The 19,584-nt window shown below is 45.3% G+C and overlaps 1 protein-coding gene across 1 annotated transcript in view; it reads right to left on the bottom strand.

The window, feature by feature from the left end:
* The window catches only part of DNAH10 (dynein axonemal heavy chain 10), a 146,999-nt gene that overhangs the window by 55,357 nt on the left and 72,058 nt on the right, over positions 1-19,584 (bottom strand). The window contains exons 31-41 of the mRNA XM_082853790.1: positions 18,890-19,159; positions 18,560-18,743; positions 16,764-16,898; positions 15,451-15,603; positions 13,084-13,272; positions 11,530-11,676; positions 10,758-10,949; positions 9,009-9,127; positions 7,277-7,435; positions 4,037-4,172; positions 1,562-1,684 (exon numbers count right to left, since the gene is read on the bottom strand). Coding sequence (XP_082709916.1) covers positions 1,562-1,684; positions 4,037-4,172; positions 7,277-7,435; positions 9,009-9,127; positions 10,758-10,949; positions 11,530-11,676; positions 13,084-13,272; positions 15,451-15,603; positions 16,764-16,898; positions 18,560-18,743; positions 18,890-19,159 — 1,807 coding nt within the window. The remainder of the gene's footprint in view (positions 1-1,561; positions 1,685-4,036; positions 4,173-7,276; positions 7,436-9,008; positions 9,128-10,757; positions 10,950-11,529; positions 11,677-13,083; positions 13,273-15,450; positions 15,604-16,763; positions 16,899-18,559; positions 18,744-18,889; positions 19,160-19,584) is intronic.

The raw sequence follows: 19,584 nt of genomic DNA, 5'->3' as shown, positions 1-19,584 counted from the left end.
GCTCCCAATGCAGGGGGCCAGGGTTCGATCCCTGGTCAGGGAACTAGATCCCACATGCCACAACTAAGAGTTCGCATGACGCAACTAAAGATCCCGCGTGCCACAACTAAGACCCGCCTGGCGCAGCCAAATAAATAAATAAATATTAAAAAAAAAAAGAGGGGGTGAGAAATATTTTCTGATGAATGAGAAATTTGGCAGGTGAATAAACTCTGATAACTCATATATTTGTAGAGAAATTTGTCCTTTATAATGCTCTTTCATTTCATCATGAAGCCTTTGATTTCACTGACCTGGGAGGGAGGTGCCACAAAAGGTCCCATTTGATAGAAAAAGCGCAGGTTACCTTAGAGCTCAAACGACATGGCCACAGTCATTGAGCAAAGAGTGCAAAGCCGTGGAAGGTCCTTCTCCCTACCAAGGCATTGATGATCACCAGGGATTGCATGGGCGGTCATCCCCCATTTGACAGTGTGCCTCAAATGGTCCCATCATGTTTCCCTTGGTCTTCTTTGGGGTAATTATGTCCTGGCTTCCAATTCACCATCAGCCTAGTGGTCCTTCTAGAGACGCATCCTGTGTGGTCATGGTGTCCCAGGTGTGGTCAAGCCACAACGTTCACATGACTGTCACATCTATCTCTGCAGCTTTCAATGAAGCCTACCATTAAGACAATACACATTTTTGAGCAGCCATGTGATACGTCACAGGGTTTGAGGTCAACTGAAACCATCGGATCTCAATTCCATGACAAACTAGGTCCTTCACACACTGCATTCATCCAACTGAGCAAAGCAGGAGGTGCTGGGCACCTAATAGAGACAAGTCTCCCAACTCCTGGGCTTGGCTGGATAAGGGCTTGCCAACTACAACGCATAAGCCAAATCTGGCCTGCCACCTGTTTTTGTAAATAAAGTTTTATTGGTATATTGTTATGCCCATTCATGTACTGTGGTTGCTTTCATACCACAATGGCAGGGTTGAGTAGTTGCAAAGAAACCACATGGCCCGCAAAGCCTAAACTATCTACTCTCTACTCTTTCACAGAAAAAATTTGTCGCTCCCTGGTCTAGACTATCAAAATCACTGCCTATCCCACCTGCTGTGAATTATCTGGAAATCTAATAAGGGTGTCTCCCATGTTTTTTATTTTTTACTTTTTTATTTTTATATTTTTTGCGGTACGCGGGCCTCTCACTGCTGTGGCCTCTCCTGTTGTGGAGCACAGGCTCTGGACGCGCAGGCTCAGCGGCCATGGCTCACAGGTCCAGCCGCTCCGCGGCATGTGGGATCTTCCCGGACCAGGGCACGAACCCGTGTCCCCTGCATCGGCAGGCAGACTCCCAACCACTGCGCCACCAGGGAAGCCCCGGGTGTCTTCCATGTTTTTATCCAACTTATTGATAACATTAAGTGCTCAAGATCCTGGGCAGGTCAAGGTCAAGGTCATGGCCTTCAACAACAAACATCTCTCTGAGTTATTTTTATCCAACTAGCCACCAATACTAGTAACTGGTAAGTTCATTTTGGGAATAATTTTCATTTTGGGAATAATTTTCACCTTGTTTTGTATTTGATTAACCCATTTTTTCCAGTACGGTTGATATTTCAAGTTTTTCGGATCCACGTAAACCATTCCACATCGAGACACAGTCGCAGGGGAGGCGTACTGTAAATCTCCAACCTGGAGAAATAAACAAGATCAGTGTTTTCTACAGCCACAGACAACTGGAGTACGTGTTTTAAAGCCGTTGCTTGTACAAAGTTTTTACAAATGCATAAAACCCAAGTCATACCCCAGTTAACACAGCTTTTATGAGGTTTCTAATTGAACACTTAGGTTTATCATGGGAAGATTATGCATCTCTGATGTAGCACTTTTTAAGTTTCTTTTACCATAAAATTAATATGAAAATTAACATGCTGTAGAATATCTGGCCAAAATTAAAAAGTATAAAGAAGAAAATAAGTTAACCAAAATCCCACCACCAAGAAACAAACACTGTTTTGGGGTGTTTTCCTTTCAGTCTTTTTTCTTTATTTTTTATAACATAATTGAGATCAGGGAATATGAAACTTAATAAGTATGCATCTAACAGCAATATTAACACACCAGTCTCTCTTCATCTGAAAAAAAGACACAGTTCAGTCAGTCAACAAAATAATGATATGCATAAATACTCATACATCGACAAATTTTGCAGGCCAAGTTAGGAATGGTATTAGCACTAAGGTAGAGTGAAAGCAAGTCTCAGGACCACAACTGTGAAACAGGTTCAGAGGATATGATAGAAAGTTTGAAAAATGAAGATAAGATAAAGGCAAATAGTGGGAAAGAGAGAAAAAAAAAAGGCAACTATAAACTCCAGTAAAAAAAAAAATGGCTCCAAAAGAAAGTAAATGTATCACAGTTCCTGGATTTCTTGCTTCGCTAGCAAGTATATCACAGTATACTAGTTGGCTGTACAGTAAATATTTCCTAATTCATAATGATGTAAATATGTTTACTGGTTTAACTGACTTAGCAGTATAGTATTCTATGGAGGGGAGGTGGGCTGATGGTATAAAAGATGAACCCTCATTTTCATAGCAGTCAGTCAACAGACAATGTGTAACCTTGATAAAGGAAGAAATAGCACGCAAAGTGGGTTCCTTTAGACACTAGAGTAACCATCAGAAGAAACAACTCAAGTGTGAAATGTAAGTACCTCTGGGATACAGTAAGGAGGGATGAGGGCAGCAGGTAGAAGAACAGAGTTGTACTCATCATAAATTCTTCTGCATTGTTTGGGTTTTCTTCAATCATCTATATTTATAGCTATTTTAATAAACATTTTAGTCTACAAATAACAAATGCGGGAGAGGGTGTGGAGAAAAGGGAACCCTCCTACACCGTTGGTGGGAATGTAAGTTGGTGCAGCCACTGTGAAGAACAGTATGGAGGTTCCTTAAAAAAACTAAAAATAGAGCTACTATATGATCCAGCAATCCCACTCCTGGGCATATATCTGGACAAAACTATAATTCAAAAAGATACATGTACCACAGCGTTCACTGCAACACTATTTACAATGGCCAAGACATGGAAACAACCTAAATTTCCAGCGACAGATGAGCGGATAAAGAAGATGTGGTACATATATACAATGGAATACTACTCAGCCATGAAAAAGAATGAAATAATGCCATTTGCAGCAACATGGATGGACCCAGAGATTATCATACTAAGTGAAGTAGGTCAGAAGGAGAAAGACAAATACCATATGATATCACTTATACGTGGAATCTAAAATATGACACAAGTGAACTTATTTATGAAGCAGAAACACACTCACAGACATAGAGAACAGAATTGTGGTTGCCAAGGGGGAGGGGGATGGGGGAGGGATGGATTGGGTGTTTGGGATTAGCAGATGCAAACTATTATACATAGGATGGATAAACAACAAGGTCCCACTATATAGCACAGGGAACTATATTCAGTATCCTGTGATAAACCATAATGGAAAAGAATATGAAAAAGAATGTATATAAATGTATAACTAAATCACTCTGCTGAACAGCAGAAATCAACACAACATTGTAAATCAACTATACTTCAATAAAATAAAATTTTTAAAAAATAAACATTTTAGGGACTTCCCTGGTGGTACAGTGGTTAAGAATCTGCCTGCCAATGCAGGGGACACAGATTTGATCCCTGGTCCAGGAAGATCCCACATGCAGTGGAGCAACTAAGCCCGTGCGCCACAACTATTGAGCCCGCGTGCCACAACTACTGAAGCCTGCACGCCTAGAGCCCATGCCCTGCAACAAGAGAAGCCACCACAATGAGAAGCCTGCACACCGCAACGAAGAGTAGCCCCCTCTCGATGCAACTAGAGAAAGCCCACGCGTGTCGACGAAGACCCGAAGCAGCCAAAAATAAATTTAAAAAATTAAAAATGTAAATAAAAAATTAAAAGTTAAAAAATAAACATTTTAAATTTTAATTAAAAGAAAGACATATTTGAAATTATTTTTCATCACTACTTGCCTCGAAGACCAGGGCACAGTGTGCTTGAAGCCGAATACGCTCACCGTTGGCCAACGTCAGCAGCTTGTTGTCGTCCATCACAGAATTCATGTTCTCCACCCACAGAGCGTCCACATCACCATCAAATAAAATATACCTGCAGCAACCAGAGAAAAGTGAGCCATGTAAGGCTTCCAACTATGGAACTTGGTGCAACCTCCCTGTTCATGTTGAACGTCTTTTCCCAGGGTTTCCTTTTTTTCTTTTCATTTTTTTTTCTTGCAGTACGTGGGCCTCTCACTGTCGTGGTCTCTCCCGTTGCGGAGCACAGGCTCCGGACGCGCAGGCTCAGCGGCCATGGCTCACGGGCCTAGCTGCTCCGCGGCATGTGGGATCTTCCCGGACCGGGGCACGAACCCATGTCTCCTGCATCGGCAGGCGGACTCTCAACCACTGCGCCACCAGGGAAGCCCCTTTTTTTCTATTTTAAAGATTTTTTTTTTTTTGATGTGGACCATTTTTAAAGTCTTTATTGAATTTGTTACAATATTGCTTCTGTCTTATGTTTTGGTTTTTCGGCCACGAGGCATATGGGATCTTAGCTCCCCGACCAGGGATCGAACCTGCACCCCCTGCATTGGAAGGCGAAGTCTTAACCACTGGACCGCCAGGGAAGTCCCACAGGGTTTTCTAACCAGGATCTGAGATAGGGCACCCTACTTGGTGCTTATAATAGTTTATATATATATAAACTATTTGAGTTAGTCACCAACATTTAAGAATCAGGAAACCTGACCCAACAATCTGGATTCCCTGCTTCCCTGGCAAACAGGAAGGTCTGACAGTACAGACTTGCTTTCCCGCATGGGAACGATGCACTGCTGCTGGTAGTAGCTGCCCATGAAGACACAGTGTCCCAGTCCACCTCATTCTTTTCTTAAATCTGAGCATCAGCTGCTATTTACCGCTGGTTTCGACACCTAGTCCTCTTATGGTCAAGTTAAAAGGATTTCATATACCCATGTGTACGGGATTGAATGGTGGCCCCCATAAGATAGGTCTATCCAGAAGCTGTGAGTGTGACCTTATTTGGAAAAAAGGTCTTTGCAGATATAATTAAGGTAAGGATCTTGAGATGAGATCATCCTGGATTATCCAACAACAAGTATCCTTACATCGGGGGAAGCCACATGAAGACGGAGGCAGAGATTGGAGGGATGCGGCCATAAACCAAGCAATGCCTGGGGTCACTAAAGCTGTCAAAGGCAAGGGAGGACCTTCCTCTAGAATCTTCAGAGGCAGTGCTGTCCCGTCTTTGTTTCAGACTTCTGGCCTCCAGAAATGATGAAGAATAAATTTCTGCGTGGTATTGTTTTAGCCACCCAGTTAATGGTAATTTGTTACAGAGGCCCTGCAGAAGCTAATACACCATGTAACTTGGCCCATTTCACTCCCTGATGCTACCTGCTGGGCCCCTAGGAGCATCTGCATTTGCAAAGCCCTGGTTTACACACCATCCTTCCTGGCAGGAGATCTACTTTGGCTTCAGGGCCTCCGGTGTTCAAGCTACGTGACCCTTCAGTTCTGTGGCTGTAGTGGGTCACATCACAGTAAAGCCCAGCTCCGAGGGAGACTGTGTTGGACAGGGGGGTTCTACTGTGCTGGAATGCTGATTTGATATTGCTTCCGTTCAATTCACTGATATGAGTAGTTGGATTTTTCCAGCATTAACCTTTTGGTTTATTTTCTTCCAGTATTTTTTTTAACTTCTTTTATCTTAAATAATTTCAAACTTACAGAGTTGCAAGAATAGACGAGTGCAAAGAAGTACCATATGCCCTCCGACCAGAGGGCAGTTGTTAATTTTGCCCCGTGGACGCTCTTTTGTTCTCTCTCTGTTTTCCTGAATCATTTGAAAATAAGTTGCGGACATGACGCCCTGTATTCCTAAATGCTTAAGCACGTGTTTCCTAAGAACAAGCACCTTCTCTAATATAACCACAGTCCAGTTATCAAAATCAGGACATTTAGCATCGATAGACTACTGTTAGCTAATATACAATCCATGTTCAAATTTCACCAACTGTCCCAAAAGAAAGTCTCCATTTTATAGCGTCGTAGGAAGACTAGATTCAGGCTATAATCAATAGATGCTAAAACCGTCGGGTGAAGGTTTGACGAGGAATATAGGGTATTTACATAGTCTTAGGGTATCTCCCCACACCTTGCATATCAATTGCAGAAGGAAAAATGGCAGATACCACCCTAACCTGATGATCGAAGTTAAAGTCACCAATAAGGGGGCAAACCAGTATCACGTGCTTCCGATGAGACGCTGAGAAGGGCACCATGTCCCTTCTGAGAGATTCCTGCAAGGACATGTAGCCTGCATCCAGTTACGAGAAAGCAACAGACAAACCCAAACTGAGGGCACATTCTGTGCAGCAGCTGGCCTAGAATCTTTCAGAACATCAAGGCCATGAAAGATAAAGAAAACCTAAGGAACTGCTTGAAATTAGAAGACGTCAAAGCGATAGGACAACCGAGCACAGTGTGAAATCCTGGACTGATCCAGAATCAGGGGAGGATTGCTAAAAAGAGGCTGTTCCAAACGTCATCAGTTGAGACGTTAGACTCGTTATTTAAGGGATTTTTAATTAATGGGGTTGGACTAGAATATACAATCAGGATCATCCCTGGGTTTACCTGACAGGTGTCACGGGAGCAACTAACACCGGAGAAGGCTTTTTACCGGATGTTCCAATAGAGCATTTCCCCTCCCGGCCTCACTAGACCCTCACCGCGGTGGGCAGTGACTGGAGCAGGGCAGGCAGCCTCAACCGCGCCTGCAGGTGAGAAAGTGCAGCTCTGAAGGGTGTTCCAGCACTTCCCACGATGCTTTGTCGCTTCTCCTTGACGTACCTTGCCGTAGAGGCAGCCTGGTGTGGTGCCCGTTTGAGGGCTTGGACTCTGATGTCCCAAGTTCAAATCCCTGGCCTTGGGGCAAGCTCTTTCCTCCCCTTCCCTGGATCTCAGCTTCCTCCATGGTAAGCTGGGATCCATCGTAGTCAAGGAGCGTGATTTAGACAACACATAAACAGCACTGAGGTGGTACCTGGCCCTTCGTGAGCAGAGCCCCCTGAGTCTGTTTGCTTCCAAGCATGAAACTACAATACTATATACATCATTTGTTTCTTTGTAAGCTTTGGCTAACTCACTATGAACCCACCCAGGCTCTTCCCTCCCTACAAAGATACTCACTTTCGCTCCTTCTTATCCGTCGGCTTGTTGACCTCCCTGAAGATGTTGGACAGCACCCCATCTGTCCAGTCTCGGGTGGTGGGGTCCAGGATGCCGTAGAGCTCTATGACACTCATCGCCTTGGGGTTCAGGACATACAGCTTTGTCACCAGCCCGAGCCTAAATCGAAGGAGAGGCTTCAGCCGCGGCTCGGGCAGACTAAACGCATCAGGAGAACAATCTAGGTCACCCATGTGGGGGATCGGATCCCCTGTGTTTTCGATCCAATCCAAAATTTAAAATGCAAACCATCCAAACTCTGCACTGGGCTTCCCACTCTCTGTTAATGACTTATGCTAAACACAAGGGAACCACCTTTCACCAGGAACGTGGCCCCAACACAAGCGAGGTCTGAACTGATAACACGGCTTTGACTTCTGAGGGCAACAGACGCTAACCTTCATGTATATTTCATGTTTGTGTATTTACATATTCATGCATATGGCACACTCAGGCAAATATTTCACAACGAGTGTTAGGAGATTATAGTCACCAGGATAACGTAAAACCTTTGAACTCCCGATGTTCAATCCCTCATAGTTACAGAACGACATCTGCTCTGCGTTGCTGGCTTTACAAATCACGCAGACAGGGTATTTCCCAGTATAATGCCTGTAAATTCCCGCAGTGCCGTGGGATTAATTCATCTATAGAAAACTAAAGTTCACACAAAACATAGTTTATAATTAACAAAATAAATAAATAAAAATAATCGTGGCATACCTATACTCACATCTGTACGTGACAGTTCTATAAATTATCTAACAATGAATTAATTACAGAACGAAATACAGGATGGCTATGGAATAACCCTCTTAAAATCAGTAAGCCATCGTCCACTGATTATCTCACGAGAAACATAAGAAGGAAGAAGGAACGAGTCACTCAATTGGATTTTACAGCCTACTAGAACTGGTAAAGTCACAAAGATTATAAGGCTTGATTGAGATGTTTGCTGGAACGTCAGCGTGCACTGAAATCTTTCCAGAATGCAGCTATTGCTTAGGAGAAAGGTGAGAAGTCAGAAAACCCATATTCAGTATAAGGGCATCGATTCACCACAGGTCTTTGTGATATTCTATATTAGGAGTATGAAATCACTTTTTCCTTCCAGTAGTATAGCTCTTGCAGGGCTGGTGATGATAAGGCATTTCGGGAGGGGACACTTTTTTGGCCACTCTGATACCATAACAGTGTCGCCTAACGGCCGGGGGTCCTGACCGACTTTACAGGAGCAATCTGAACGCCAAGAAAATACGACCTAAGTTAATTTTCAAAACATCCTTATAAGATAGTTTTTGAAATACTCATTTCACAAATAAACCTATTCAGTGTCTGATGCACAAAAGGCTAACTGCTTTGCCTTCTAAAATATATCAACTAAATCAGCAATAAAACAAGTTAAGATGCTCTGGGTTTGGGACTTGCCTGGCCGTCCAGTGGTTAGGACTTCGCACTCCCACTGCAGGCGGCACAGGTTCAATCCCTGGTCAGGGAACTGAGATCCCACAAGCCACGTGGCGTGGCCAAAGTTAAAAAAAAAAAAAAATGCTCCGGGTTTAAAGGGGGGTGTCTGGGACAAACGTAACCTCCCAGGAAATCAGAGAGCAAAGTGGGACTAGGTAATACCGCCACCGACCTCACCGTGAAATCACCGTGGCAACAAGGCCCTCCCCGAGGATGCCATACTCACCTGGTCTGGGCCTGACACAAGGCATTTATGACCACGGACTTGCCCCCTCCCGTGGGCCCCACCACCATTGTCGTGTGGCGGGTCATCATGGTCTCGAACATCTGAACCACCTTATCCACCTGTGGGACAAGCAGTGGCAGCTGGGTTAAAACATAGCTTTTTGTTAAAAACAGCTTTATTGAGCTAGAATTTGCACACCGTACAACTCACGCATTTAAAGTGTTTCAACAATTCAGTGGTTTTCAGTATGTTTAAAAGGTTGTGAAACCATTACCACGTTCAATTTTAGAACATTTTCATCACCCCCCACAGAAGAAAACCTCTGTGCTCATTCGTCATGTCTCCCAAGCCCGTTGCCCCCAGCCCCTGGCACCCACTAATCTACTGTCTGTCTCTATGGATTTGCCCGTTCTTGACAAAAGAATGGAATGATATAAAGGGAATTGTGCAGTATGTAGTTTGGGGTGTCTGGCTTCTTTCACTCAGCATCATGTTTTTAAGGTTCACCCATCAGTGTAGCCTGTGTCAGTACTTCCTTCCTTTTTATGGCCAAATAATGTTCCATTGTATGGATGGACCACATTTTGTCTATCTCTTCATCCGTTGATGATATTTGCATTATTTCCACTTGTTGGCACTTATGAATAATGCTGCTATGAATACTCGTGGACAAGTTTTCATGTGGATAAATACATTCTCATTTCTCTTGGGTTTATACCTAGGAATAAAATTGCTGTTCGTCATATAGTAACTCTATGTTTCACTTCTTGAGGAACCACCAGACTCTTTCCAAAAGTGGCTACACTACACCATTCTACATTCCCATGAAAAACACATCTTTTTAAACAACCACCTCTAGAGGAAACCACCAGGGCCAGGAAAGGTGCACAGAGATCTCTCATCTGTGGTCAGTACCCGCTGCCCCGGCCTGAGGCCTCTGGGTAGCCTGATGCCCCAAGGTGGCCCGTCCAGAGGCAGCCACCCCAAACCTGCAGCTTTGGGCATTTACGCCCTGAGCAGAACACTCTGGCCATAATGTATGGCTTACAGACAACATATACAATCTCACAGGCTTCAGATGATCAAAATTTTACTTGTAATATCTAATATAAAATTTTTTCAAGTGTGACTCTGGGGGAAAAAAAGGTGGGGTGGGGAGAGAAGATTAGACGGTTGGGCCCCAAAACAAAATACTTAACTTATCTGATCACATTATGCCAAAAACATTTTTGGAAGGTGAGATATCCATAGAGTGGAATATAACTCAGCCTCCAAAAGGAAGGGAATCCTGACACATGCTACAACACGGATGAACCTTGAGGACGCTATGCTGAGTGAAATCAGCCAGACACAAAAGGACACACACTGTATGATTCCACTCACATGAGGTCCCCAGAGGAGTCAAATGCCTAGAGACAGAAAGTAGAATAGAGGTTACCAGGTGCTGAGGGAGGAGGAGGGGGAATTAGTATTTAATGGGGACAGAGCTTCAGTTTTGCGCGATGCAAATCTCTTTCACCACAACATGAGTATATTTAACATTACTAAACTGTACTAAAAATGGATAAAATGGTAAATCTTATGTGTACTTTACCACAATAAAAAAAAAAAAGAAAAAGACAATGGGGGTGGGGAATGGTTAAGATGGTAAATGTTATGTGCATTTTACCACAATTATTTTTAAATGAAAAAAAAAATGGAAAGGACCCAGAAAAAGCCAGTGAACTCTCATCCTCAGCAGCATTTTACCTGGACAGGTAAGACAACGTAGCCATTTTCCTGGAGCACCTGTTCTACAGCATCATTGAAATCGGGGTAGCGAACCCGCGGGCAGTCTAGTCCAGGAAACAGATCGGAAATCAAACCAAGGAAGAGAGGGACGTCTTCAAACACGAACTTGGGCAGATTCATGTCTCGAAGGGCCCTCATAAGCACCACATCCTGGATGGAACGAAACAGACGTCTTCAAAGATGTTTCTGAAAGCCCCCAGGGCTAGTCTAGAAATCGTCTTATGAAGTAGACAATGAAATTTTATATGAAATACAAAACATAAAGCATTCCAAGTACAGTTTCTGGAGAGATACACGAGTCTATTGCCCACAGAGTGGCATTGATCAGACTCTGTTCTGGAGTAAGTCCCGTGTGAAAGAAACATGACCACCCCTCTGGCTTTTATTGCAAAGAGGAAATAACTCATGTTCGTGCTTTCTAGAGAATTTTATTCACCCCCACCCCTCCAGCCCATCATCCTGCAATTGTAGATTGATTATTATCATTGAAGTATCACGAACATTGGCACCATGAAGACATTGAACTGGACCTTATGGTAATATGCCAAATTCAAAGAGAACAATGTAATGAAGAAGAGACCAAATGAAGGCCAGACAAGTAAATGAAGTGACAGCTAAGAATAAAACTTTCTCTTGATACCTGTGCTCCCCGTCACCTCCATCCCAGCATTTAGTCAATACACATGAACCAAATTAAAAAACCAGAGAACTTAGAGCATGTGGCCCCTACCTCTCTAAGCTCAGAAGAACCTCTCTTCAGCTCACCAGCCATCACCAACACTGATTTAACGGCTCTGAGTCCAAAATCATAATGATGTTGCTTGGAGAGCTGCTCCCGGGCCAGCTTATACAGAACGGTCATCTTTTTGGCCAGAGTCTTTTGTGATAAAAGACAATGAAAAATAAATGAAGAAAATGCCCTGAAAACACCAGAACATCATGACACAAAGAAAACTGACATAAAGATGTTCAGATGAAGCTGCTCTACAAACCAGCAAATCTTGCCTCCAACAAATACCAGGATGGGTCCTCCGTTTTTAACAGTGACAAATTACGACCTAATTTAAAAGAACACCAGCCTTACCAGACAGAGCTGGATGACAGTCCTTGAAAGCCACGGAAAATCTTAACCACCTTAAAGAACAGAATTCATACAACTTTTTAAATCATAGAGATTACACTCCAGAAATTTGCTTCCTTTAACCTAAACATGTTATTAAAGTTTTCTCGTAACTGTTTTTGGGGACAAGTCATCCACCTGGTCTACACCAAGGATTCAACACTTGCTGGTCCCTATGGATGACATGGGGATTTTGCTCATTGAAACTAAGAACCAGAGATCTCTCCACTCTGGCTCAAAATCCATAGACAATAGGATTGGCAATAAGAGCCTTTACCAAAACACTGCAGAGAAGCAACCTAACAATCCTTTACCTTAAAAATATTTGCGGGCTTCCCTGGTGGCACAGTGGTTGAGAGTCCGCCTGCCGATGCAGGGGATGCGGGTTCGTGCCCCGGTCCGGGAAGATCCCACGTGCCGCGGAGCGGCTGGGCCCGTGAGCCAGGAGCTGAGCCTGTGCGTCCGGAGCCTGTGCTCCGCAACGGGAGAAGCCACAACAGTGATAGGCCCGCGTACCACCAAAAAAAAAAAAAAATATATATATATATATTTATTTATTTATTTATTTATTTGGCTGCAGCGGGTCTTAGTTGCAGCATGCGGGATCTTATTTTTTAGGTGCTGCATGTGGGATCCAGTTGCCCGACCGGGGGTCAAACCCAGGCAGGCCCCCTGCATTGGGAGCGCGAAGTCTTAACCACTGGACCACCAGGGAAGTCCCAGTTTCCTGGTTTTGATGTTATCACTGCGGGAAGCTGGGTGAGCGGTACCTGGAACTCTCTGGACTACCGCTGCCATCTCTTGTGAGTCAAATGATTCCAAAATAAAAGTTATAATTTTAAAAAGAGAGAAAGGAAGGACTTCCCTGGTGGTCCAGTGGTTAAGACTCCACACTTCCACTGCAGGGGGCACAGGTTCAGTCCCTGGTCGGGGAACTAAGATCCCGCATGCAGCACAATGTGGCCAAATAAATTAATTTAATTTAATTTTAAGAAATGATGCACTCCCAGCTTTAAAAAAGAGAAAAAGAGACAGAGAGAGAGAAAAGGGAGAGAGATAAAGCAAAACAATTTGAAAAGCCACACGGAATGAAAATGTCCCAGGGCCCCCATCTGCGAGCAGACCCAGGCGGGTGCAGGGACGCCTGGCGGTAAGGGACCTCACCTTGGCCCAGAAGAAGCCCTCGGAGAACAGCATGATTTCACAGATCTGCTGCAGGTCAGGCACAATCACCACCACGGGCCGGAACAGGGCCTTCACTGACTCGGGCAGTTCCGTGCGGCCCGCGTAGCCGGGGTTCATGGTGATGAAAATGCCCATTCTCGAGTCCAGGGAGATCTCCTGCCCTTCAAACTAGGGGACGAGAGGAAAAGAAGGAAGGATTATGCTGCTGGCCAGCCTACCATGGGGCAAGGAGGCCTGGGGAGCCACATGGCTCTTCCTTTCATGGGTACAAGACAGACACCACCATCTGTCTCTTGCCCTTTCCCGGTGATAAATGCAGAGTCCTCGTGCTTACGGCCTCAATGTTCTGGGGTGCCAGCCTCAGCCGACCCCCAAACTCTGATGTGAATCAAGGGTCTGTCCACTTGAGAAGTAGCTGATGTTGGGAAAGTGTGCAGCCGGGGGTTGATTCGAGGCACTGTGTGACCTCCAACAGGTCACTTACCCTCTCTGAGTCTCTGTTTCCTTCTCTGCAAGGTTGTGGCAGTTAAACGAGACAACATATTCAAGAGCACCCAGCCCACTGCTTCGTGCAAAGTGGACTTTCATTCATGTTAGCTGTCACTTCTCTCCCCATTCCCACCTTCATGCTGGTCTGGCTGCCTGGGTGTCACCTGGACCCTTCCAACAGAATCCTACCTCAGCATCCTTCAAGAAACCAGGCTGTGTCCTCCAGGGGCCCCATGGACCAACAAAATGCAGAAATCTCTATATTTTGAGTCTCTTTAGCCTACAGTTGAATTTCAACTGTCTTAACTTTCCTCTCTACTAAGATTTTACGATTCTATTTCTTTTCATGGTCCACCAGAGAGACAGACGACAGATGTTTTATTTTTATGAGGCACAGCCTGCCTCAGTGACAAGAGGGCAGCCCAGCCTGAGAGCTGATGCTCCCCAGAGATGGAGGCTGCTGTCTTGTCTCTCAAGTCTGCACTGAGACTACACTCACCCATGCCTCAGTATCTCATGTGAGTCCCAGATCAACCTCTGGAGACAAGACACAGCCCTGCTCTTAAAAACACAGGCTTCTAGGGACTTCCCTGGCGGTCCAGTGGCTAAGACTCCACACTTCCACTGCAGGGGGAGTGGGTTCTGTCTCCGGTCAGGGAACTAAGATCCCGCATCCTGCATGCCACACAGCACGGCCAAAAACACAAAACAAAACAAAACAGCTTCTAGAAACCCAAACACATTGCAGGCTCAATGTGTCTCCCATGGGAGTAGTAAGCTCAGCCCTAAAATGTTTCAGAAGAACTAATTAATAGAAATCCACCCAGAATCCTCAAATGTTTAACAGTACCCAGTTTACATAATCTCTTGACCATGAGCCCTGAGGTCCAGGGAGAAAGCAGGTGGGGTGCAGGGCTGCAGAGGTGCCCACAATGGAATCCTCACCAACCCATGCTGAATTTGGGTCCTGAATCTCCCAATGAGGCTCTGTGGGGCCTTGGAGGATGTACAGGAGTTTTCAGGTGAAGGAGAAAGAAGGACAATTCCAAGCAGATAGGGATGCATATGGTGTCCCAGGGCGTGGAATGTCTGTGGAGCAAGTGGCGTAAAGTGACAAGTGTTCAGGGCACGCAGGGGCAAGGACAGCAGCCGGAGGAGCAGTAGAGCAAGCTGGGATCACAGTGTAGGGAAACGGTCCAGCCATTCTGGTCTCTGTTGTCAGAGAACTCACTCTGGGCTACCTAAATTACATAAGGTCCTGTTTCTCCAAACTCTCAACCAGTTTAATCTGATGTAACTTCATACAGACATCCCAAACTTGAGTCTACAAATGTATTGTTGGATGGGGAGAGATTAGTAAATTCTCAAAAAATTTTTAAGTTTGCCTTTTCACTTTGATAACAATCTTAATAATCTTCCTCATTACAATGCCGTTAATTTTACCAAGTACGAAGGCAAATTTTCTTGTTCACTGTGATAATTTCTACCGAAGATATTTTGATTGAATGGAACGTTGATTTTTCTTCTTTAAGTTGTTTTTTCTCAAATTTGGGAAGAATATTTCTTGACCTTGAAAGGGGCCTTACACATCACTTATTTGAGAATCCTGCCCTACCCGTCTGTAACTATGGATCACATGTCTGGAATTATTTTGAAGTTCTTAGACTATTACAGTCCTTAATTATTAAAGATGTTGATAATTTGGGGAAACCCAACTATCTCCATTTGAAAGCAGAAGTTGGGCAAATCTTCATCTAGGGGGAACCTGGTCTGGATAGCCGACTGTCCACCACCTGATATTTCAGCACGTTCCCAGCCTGGGGACGTGATCCGGGCTGGCTTCACACTTATCCTCACCTGGAACCTGGTCAACTGATGGATCAGAGCGTTTCGGATCGTCTGGATCTGGGACGAGATGACTGAGAGCACGGAGGCATCGATGCGATTAAACTCGTCAAAACAGCCCCAAGCCCCACACTGAGCCATGCCCGAGAAAATCTTCCCGACGGCCTGGGATGAAAGAAGTGTCAGGACAAGGGCAATTTTCATCTTGAAAACTGCAAGCAATCCATGTATGGATACCATTTTCTAAATTAAAAGCGAACGACAATCAGAACCTACTGTAGAGCACAGGGAACTCTACTCAGTGTTCTGTAGTGACCGAAATGGGAAAGAAATCCAAAAAAGAGGGGATATGTGTATATGCATAGCTGATTCACTTTGCTGTACAGCAGAAACTAACACAATATTGTAAAGCAACTCTACTGCAATAAAAATTTTTAAAATAAAAAAAGCAAACGACGCTCATCAGATTGGCAGAGAAGAGCCACCCCAGGAGTGGGTCTTCCTGGCAAGACTTCCAAGGCCTCTCGTGGGCCAGCTACCACTCATAGGATTTCACAAATTAAGGATTTTTTTAAAAATTTGTATTGGACTATAGTTGATTTACAATGTTGTGTTAGTTTCTGCTGTATAGCACAGTGAATCAGTTATACATATACATACATACACTCTTTTTTAGATTCTCTTCCCATATAGGCCATTACAGAGTATTGAGTCGAGTTCCCTGTGCTATACAGTAGGTCCTTACCAGTTATCTAGTTTACATAGAGTAGTGTATATATGTCCATCCCAATCTCCCAATTTATCCCTCCTCCCCTTTCCCCCTGGTAACCGTAAGTTTTTCTACCTCTGTGACTATTTTTGTTTTGTAATTAAGTTCAAGGATTTCACAAATTAAGGATTTTAACGTAAAAACCCAGATTTCTGGCTTCTCTTGAGATGCTGGAAAATCTAACAACACTGGGTCCACTTTTCCAAGTGGCAACAATTGACCTAAGCGCAATAGCGGCTCCCCCTTTAGACGGAGCTTTGCTTTCCAGTTGGCCGCAGTCCCCACCACTCTCTATCGTCTGTCTGCTGCATTATTCATTTACACTATCTAGCTGACTCCAGTGGGCATTTAGTTTGGGACTCTTGCCCTACATGCTGCTAACAAAGAGATACAGCCAAGTTCCTAGACTGTGATGGTGAAACGTTTCCTACTATGTTCCTCCAGCTGTCACCATGTCATCTCATGGAAGCGTATGGGGTGAAATGCCTTCCCACGCTGTCCCCCTTTTAGCTCTCCGCCTAAGAAGACCGTACCAGAAGTGACGCCAGGGCCTTACTTTGTAATCCATGCCTTCGCCGCAGTTGGTTACAACACAGAGCAAGCCCAAGGCTTTGGCCAGGTCCTTGGTGGTCTCAGTTTTGCCAGTACCTGCTGGGCCAGCAGGGGCCCCACCCAGATACATGGACAGCGCCTGTTAGAAGCCAAATGCAAAACATACGTTGTCTGATTCACGGAAAGAAACAGGTGTCAATTCCCAGTTTGTGACAGTCTGTGCAGGAGTATATAAATGGCAATGGACCAGTTCACACTCACCTTTTCTGACAGTCACCATTTTTTTTTAAGTCTTTATTGAATTTGTTACAATATTGCTTCTGTTTTATGTTTTGGTTTTTTGGCCCTGAGGCATGTGGGATCTCAGCTCCCCAATCAGGGATCGAACCTGCACCCCCTGCATTGGAAGGCGAAGTCTTAACCACTGGACCGCCAGGGAAGTCCCTGACAGTCACCATGTTTAACATTTCTTTTCTGTCTTTCTCCGTTGACCTCCACTGACCACCGCCCACCCGGCCCCCCATTATATAGGAACCAGGGACTCTGCAATATGCTGGACTCTGTACCCACCCTGAGCACAGTGCCTATAGCAGTTCCCAGAGCTGAGGCTCATGGAAACATGGACATCTGTGCAGGGAAGGATTAACTGTGCCCAAAGAAAGGTTTGGCCCTTTGTCTCTAGATCCTAGGAGCTGACCTCTAAGCCCTCAGAATGCCCTGCCTGAGAAGGGTGTCCTTGTTTATCTGGGTACCTTGGGCCACGCTGGACAGTCTAACAATGTGATTTATGGTGGGAGCCTTGGGCCACATGGTATCATCAGGTCAACTTCCGCAGGGTCTGGGGACTAAGGTCAGTCATTCAGGGGGTCAGTCATGTCTGCATGACAAGCCCCCAGTTAAAGCGCTGGCCACCAAGGCTCGGTGGGCTTCCGTGGGTGGCAGGACTTCACACGTGCGGCCACACAGAGCTGCCAGAGGAAATGATGCTGTCTGGACAGCTGCATCAGAGAGGAAACTGAAGGCTGGAAGCTCCTGGACCCTGTCCTATGCCTTCCTCCATTGCTGATTTTGATCTGTATCCATTTGCTGCGAAAACCAGAACCAGAACCATAATGGCTTTACTGAATTCTGTCATTCCTTTTAGCAAACTATTGAACCGGAGGGTGGTTTTAGGGGCCGCCTGAACAACAGCCCAATCCCAAAAGGTGGCACGTAGGTCATATTCCAAATGGAAACTCTTTTATATAGATTTTGAAAGTGTAACATCCCTTACTCTCAGTATTAACTTCCTGGGGCTGCCGTAACAAAGTATCACAAACTGGCTGGCTTAAAACAACAGAAATGTATTCTTTCACAGTTCTGGAGGCTAAAAGTCTGAAATCAAGGTGTGGGTAGGGCCACACTCCTTCCGAAGGCTCCAGGGGAGGATCCTTCCTGGCCTCTTCCAGCTTCCGGTGGCCCCAGGTGTCCCTGGCTTGTGCACATCCCTCCCATCTCTGCCTCCGTCTTCACATCACTTTCTCTGTGTCTCTGTGTTCTCTTCTCTTCTTACAAGGACATCAGTCACTGGTATTAGGGCCCTAATCCAGGATGTTCTCCCCCCAATCCTTAACTAATTCGATCTGCCAAGACCCTATTTCTAAATAAGGTCACATCCGAGCTTCCGAGCAGACCTGAATTTGGGGCAGGGTAGGGGACACTGGTCAACCCAGTACACCATCACAAGTAACACAGTCACCCTTAGAGAAAAACACATAACCCCAGGTGAACGATCACCAAGAGACCCAGGCTGCCAATCACCTGAGTGAGAGTCAGGTAAATCCGGTCCGTAAGGGGCGTGATAACCAGCCTCCCGTTCAAACCCATGTACTCGTAGCCGTAGCTGAAGGTCCCCGTGCACTGGCGGATGTTCAGCTCATCTGGTTCTCGGTCCCAGTAAAACCGCAGCTGACTTTCCCATTCGAACTCCCGGGCCTCGAGAATGCTGGAAGGTGAGCAACGGGGGATAAGTGAAGAGAGAAAGAGATGCAGCAGAAGGTGGACAAGGGGGAGGAAGGAGAGACGCTGAGAGAGGCCAGAGGACGACAAAAGACAGGTTTCGAGACGCCAGTGCCCTAGGCAGGTCCCTACCTGTCCCGTATGAAAGAGTCAACTATATCTCGGGCGTGTACGTCGATGATGAGGACGGTGTTGTATTTCTTTCTGTCGTTTCTGCTTAAGGACGTGGTGATCCGAGTGACCAGCTCATCAATCTGCTGGTGCATCTTCTGGCCGTAGTTCTTCATGGCCTGCTTCTCCCCTTGCTGCACTTTGCGGAAGACATCTTCCACCTCCCAGGTCCACCACACCTGGCTGGCGGCCAGCACCACCATTCCTTGGTGCCGGAGCATCCAGTCGACCCTAAGGGAAAAGCACCTTCCACGAGATGTTCCCAGGGTTGGGGCCGAGACGGTCCTGTCAAGAATCTGATTCTTTCAAAAGGAAATCCTGCTGTACACTGTTGTAAACGGGTACGGCTGCTGTGGAGAACAGTAGGGGGCTTCCTTTAAACAACTTAAAATAGAACTGCCATATGACCCAGCAATCCCACTCCTAGACATATACCCGGAAGAAACCATAATCCGGAAGGATACACGCACCCCAATGTTCACTGCTGCACGATTTACAGCAGCCAAGACGTGGAAGCAACCTAGATGTCCATCAACAGAGGAATGGGTAAAGAAGACGTGGTACATTTATACAATGGAATACTACTCAGACATAAAAAGAATGAGATAATGCCATTTGCAGCAACGTGGATGGACCTAGAGATTGTCATACTAAGC

This window comes from Leucopleurus acutus (assembly GCF_964270905.1).
Source record: "Leucopleurus acutus genome assembly, chromosome: 13".
NCBI classification, from domain to species: domain Eukaryota; kingdom Metazoa; phylum Chordata; class Mammalia; order Artiodactyla; family Delphinidae; genus Leucopleurus; species Leucopleurus acutus.
The sequence above is the reverse complement of the archived record's forward strand: the minus strand, read 5'-3'. Positions and strand labels throughout refer to the sequence as shown.